This window comes from Arachis ipaensis, chromosome B06 (genome assembly GCF_000816755.2).
Source record: "Arachis ipaensis cultivar K30076 chromosome B06, Araip1.1, whole genome shotgun sequence".
NCBI lineage: Eukaryota > Viridiplantae > Streptophyta > Magnoliopsida > Fabales > Fabaceae > Arachis > Arachis ipaensis.
The window spans coordinates 135774536-135779886 of NC_029790.2; the positions used below are offsets into that span (position 1 = coordinate 135774536).

Consider the following 5351-nt stretch of genomic DNA (forward strand, 5'->3'; position numbering starts at 1 on the left):
TGCAGCCTTCTACCAAAGTCTCATCTGGCGCCGATGCAATAAGAAAAAGAAGAATGGGATGTTCATTTTCTGGTTTGAACACACTTTACGATTTTGTTAATAGAGGCGGAGATGTTTGGATCAACGAAAACCGGTTTCGTATCATCAAGCAGCTCGGTGAAGGTAGCAACGCCTATGTCTTTCTTGTCAACGATGTTTTCGACGACGGTAAAGAGGAACCCGACGGCATCGTTTCTGGTCTAGAAAAGAGCGACGCTGATGAGGGTCTTTGTTGACGAACCAACGGCGGTGAGGAGGATTCCGACAGCGACGATGGGACTAGTTGGCGACCAAGCGACAGCGGCGACGGTAGAAGATTTGGGGGAGAAATCGGTGCTTTGGTAAATTAGGATATAATAGATAGTTAAAATTTTTTAATTACTCAATAAAGTTTTTTGGTTGGATAATTTGGGTGAAGTGTTTTTTTTTTTAAATTTCATTGGGCCAAATTTTCAACCCGTTGTTCAGATTTTTCGTTGTCTACCTAGCGGAGTCGTAAAATAAAAATTAAAAACTCACGTGTAATTATTTTTAATTATTCTCAACTATTAACTTTATATTAACACAATTGCATATGGGTTTTCACCATACAAAACTTATTAACCATTATATATTTATCAAGGTTCAGAAAACCGGACCGGTCATCGACCGCTCTAGTTACTGGTTCATTAATTCATTGATTCAACCGGTTCAACCGAAAAAACCGTTTTATAATAAACACCTGATTCTATAAGAATTCAATGAATAAAGCAACTGGTTCTAAACACTCTAAACACTCTTCTACTGCATTTTTTTACTTCAAAAGGGGGTCATAAACAACTAGTTCTATGAATAAACAAACTACAATGATATGCCATGCCAAAAATAGGCCAATGATAAAATAATAAAGGGTTTCTCTCTTCAATTCTATGTTCAAGCTTGTAGCATACCAGAATCATCAGAATAATACCGTTAAAATAGTCTTTCTTCTTAATTCTTTCTTCTTAATTCTTATATACCTCAAAGAATTTCCTACAAAATGAAAATTGAACACAACACACAGCTTTAAAACAAAAACAAAACAACACTTAGAAATCAATCACCTCTTCTAAACACAGCCTTAAAACAAAACAGAACAACATTCAGAGTATGAGCATTAATCACAAAAAAATGATTTCTGAAACAACAAAAACAGCAGAACAACATTCAGAGTTTGAGCATTGATCACAAAATATTGATTTATGAAACAAAACAAAACAAAAACAGAAGAACAACATTCAGAGTTTGAGCATTGATAACAAAAAATTGATTTCTGAAACAAAACAAACACTGCAAAACCAACAGAACAGCATTTAGGTAGCGTTTGTTTGCGAGACAGAGACTAAGAGACAGAGACAGAAAGACAGAGACCAAAAGATAGAGACAAAAATAAGTATCAGTATTGTGTTTGGTGTAAAAGTGTACAAGACTGATTTATATCTCAGTATCCTGTTTGGTTTAAAATAAAAATAGAGACTAAAAATTTAAAATTACAAAAATACCCCTTAATTTTAATTAACAGCCCTAACTCCCAAATCCAATTTCATTTTTCTCAGCAAGCAACAACCTCCTTTATCATCTCCTCTACCCTTTCTCCTCTCCTTTCCTGTTTAACAGAGTTACACAAACATTTTACCTGTATTTTTTAGCTGCAAGCAACATGAAAATTCTACTCGATTATAATATGTAAGGATAAAATTATGCTTCATTTACTATACAATGATAGACCAATCATGCCATGCTTTAGACATAAATCAATACAAAGACTCACGTTTGCATCGGTTATATAAGCAGTTCTTAAACTTCTTATGTACACAAATCAAGATAACAAGTTCTCACAATACAAGTAACACCATCCAAGAGAACATCATCACTACACTAAAAGTTGATGATTTAATTATATTTCTCTGTCTTTTGAGCATTCAAATATACAACTATACAATCAGAACCAGTTTCAATATGCTAAATGCTTCAGTATCATCAATCTATATTCTATATAGTCCTTTCAAGCTGCTAGCAGTGTCATATATACTCTTGCTAATCCACCAAGTTAAGGGATGGCACCGGCGGATCTGAGGCTTTTACGGTGTCATAAGCATACTCCGGAGTTCATGGCTCTTGTCATCAACACATCTCGAGCTAACCAAAGAGGTTATCCAAAAATTATCAGTTTTTACTGACTCGTCATCATCATTCCTGTGCCAACTCCAGTAAGCATGAGTTGAGTTAATCATTGATGAACCTTGTTACTATTATACCATGGTACATGAAACAACACAACCAGCCAAGGTGTCCTTTTCCTATCCACCTTTGATAGATCTACCTGTAAGCGAAGACAAGATCGAAAACAATAGTGGAATAAGATTTCTCTTCCATAATTATAATCTCAGATGCCATTTACTAGTTATAAAAGTATATCCTTGATCAATTGGGAAACAAACAAACCTTTAGCCATCTGTATTGTTCTGACCACTTATCAAAAACAAGAATAAAAATTTGGAATCAAAAGACATGTAACTCTATTTACTTCTCAATTTTAATTTAGTTTCAAGTGGAAATCTAAACAGGACATACAATAGAAACACTATAAAAATGATAATATCGATTTTTCTCTCTCATTTAATATACTGAAAGTGACTTTTTCAGGTACTTTTAAGCACATTAAACTCTTCCAAAAGGCAAAAAAGAAGATTTGGTAATTATAGTCCTGAGAGCTCTGTGCAGGCATGGAACAATAACAGTCGCGGACATAAAAAAATTGGAAAAAAAAAGTATAATCCAGAATGAAATCAACAAATAGATGTAGTCAGGCTAATGAATTGAGTAATGATCCAATTAGTGGCACTTAAAAGGAAGTAGACATCATAAACTCATTAATTATAAAGCTGAAATAAATGGGTTAGTTAGGTCACGAACAAATCCACACCAGGCAAAGAATTTCTTCAACTTCAATGCTACTACTTCATACCATTAACAAAATAATGACAAACCAAGCAAACAGGTTCCAATGCTAGGTCACGAACAAATCCACAGATTAGGGAACGATGGAAAAGATGAAAGGAATCAGTAAATTAAATAACATTTGTATAGAACTAACTTGGGTCAGAGCAGTTCGGACGAGGAGTTGATGGTTGAGGTCGACAGCAACCCAGGAGAGGCGGCATCTTCGTTCTTTGATTTTTCTATGAAGGAGAAAAATAGGAGATGAGAAGATGAGGGCTACGAATATGAACTTGCAAGCGGCAAATCACTTACCTAGCGGTGGCGAGGCCAGCGGCGACGCGGTGGCTGTTCTTGAAGAAGAATGCTTCAGCGGCTGCAGTGGCCAAGGAGAATGAGAAGAACGATGGTTGATCAAGAAGCTTGATTTACATTAAGGGTAATTTTGGAATTATAAAATTAGAAGGGGGTAATTTAGGTACAAATTATAATTAAAATTTCTGTCTCTGTCTTTATATTTTTCTGTCCCCAGTGTCCCTACTTTTTGGAGGTACTGAAATACTGAAATTTTGAAGACAGAGACATAAATTTAAGTACCAGTCTCTAGCTCAACAAACATAATACTGAGATTCTGTCTCTCAGTCTCAGTTCCAGTCTCTGCAAACAAACGCTACCTTAGAGTTTGAGCATTGATCACAAAAAATTAATTTCTGAAACAAAACAAACAATCAACAAAACAATGAAAACAGAATTTTTTTTCCTTCAGAAGAAGAAAACAATGAAAACATGAAGTATATAATAAATCAATGATCACCAATATCCAGCAAGAATCTCAAAGACAACAATAAATACACAACAACAATTTAGCAAATAAACAAGAACAAGACCTAAATAGAAAATCCAACAAATTAAATCACAGAAACCTAACAATTTAGCAAATTAAAACAACAGCAGCCCAACAATTTAGCAAATTATCAACTTAACAAGTTCAAGAACAGAAAATCACAACAAAAAATAAAATAAAATAAAAATAACAGAAGAACAACAGAACAACAACACAAGAACAATTAGCAAATTAACAAGTTCACACTAACAGTTAAAATTTACCAAAGAACACTAATGCAAGTGGAATCATCATGCTAATATGTTTTGTACAAAGATGCTATTTGTGCAGCTAAAATTTCCTAATTACTAAGATCCAATTATTCTAATTTCACATGCAATCAACTTACTAAGTTTCTAAAAGCTAGAAATGATAAAACCAACCCGAAATATGGTTAAAGCATTTCATCAAACATGTTGAATGCGGTAAACTTGAAACTAAATAAGAGAATTCAAAGCTTAGTATCAATGTGATAGAGAAGAGAACATAACTATTGTATACTTTAATTCAGTCTATGAAAAAAATCCAAACCACTGCCAAAGCAAATAGTTACTTATTGTAATAGAAATAAGAAGTTGCAGAGTTTGAAGCAGAGTATTGGTGTTGTGTGAGTGTATTGTCTGGTGGTGGGTTTAGGGAACTCACGGCGGCGACAAAAGAGAGCAGTTCGACGGCTAGGTGGAGCGCGCGGGTTGGTCCCAGAGTTTGAAGCAGGGCAACGTGGCTTCCAGACGAACGCGAACCCGAACGGTGAACGGCGAGTGAACGCGAACGGTGAACCCCGAGCAAATTTGAACGGCGAAGAACGCGAACGAAGACGACGGCTGAACGAAGACGCGAACGTTAACGGCAACCAACGGCGGCGGAAGCGCGGCTGAGCAGACAAAGACGACGGACGCCGAGCTCGAGGAAGCAGCTGCGATCGGTGACAGCGAACGGGGGTTGAAGACTTGGAGCACGAGGGAAGCTAGATACGGACGGACGGCGGCAGTATGCCACTCCTTGCGGCGGCGGTGGTGGAGGCTTACAGTGCTAGGGTTTTTTGGCTGAGTTTCTGTGAGTGAATGAAAGAAAGGGAGGGAGAAAGGGAGAAAGAAACGAAGGAGCTTCAGAACCAAGAGTGAAAGTAAGCAAATTTGGCAAAAACGACGCCGTTTCTTTTAAACCGGTCGGTTCCCTATCCGATTCAACCGGCCGAAAACAGGCCGGTTCGAGGTTCTCTTCCGGTTTTTAGAGAAACGGTTTTGGGGACAAATCGGACCGTATTTGCTTCCGGTTGACGGTAGATCGGTCGAACCGGCTGGTCCGGTCCGATTTTCAAAACATTGATATTTATATATCTATAAAAAAATTAATTACTAAATTAAAAATAAATATAAAATATAATATTAAAATTAATTAAATAATATATATTTACATAAAATGTTGATTAATTTTTTTGTGTATATATATTTTTAAATTTGTTTGACAA

The 5351-nt window shown here is 36.1% G+C and overlaps 1 protein-coding gene and 1 long non-coding RNA gene across 3 annotated transcripts; one reads left to right on the forward strand and one right to left on the reverse strand.

Moving 5' to 3' along the window:
• Positions 1040-3956, forward strand: LOC110263654. Its single transcript, XR_002349550.1, has 2 exons — positions 1040-1374; positions 3677-3956. It is a non-coding gene; the product is annotated as an uncharacterized LOC110263654 (long non-coding RNA).
• Positions 1808-5051, reverse strand: LOC107605668 (purple acid phosphatase 23-like). 2 transcript variants are annotated; one of them, XR_002349549.1, is made up of 4 exons: positions 4526-5051; positions 3313-3373; positions 3155-3239; positions 1808-2380 (listed from the first exon to the last, which is right to left on the reverse strand). XR_002349549.1 is itself a non-coding variant. In XM_016307625.2 (4 exons), exons 1-4 carry the CDS (start codon positions 3614-3616, stop codon positions 2288-2290), a joined length of 261 nt encoding a protein of 86 aa, XP_016163111.1. In that variant the 5' UTR covers positions 3617-3631; the 3' UTR covers positions 1808-2287. The 2 variants fall into 2 exon arrangements, 1 of the variants encoding a protein (XP_016163111.1); XM_016307625.2 differs by lacking the exon at positions 4526-5051 and adding an exon at positions 3595-3631.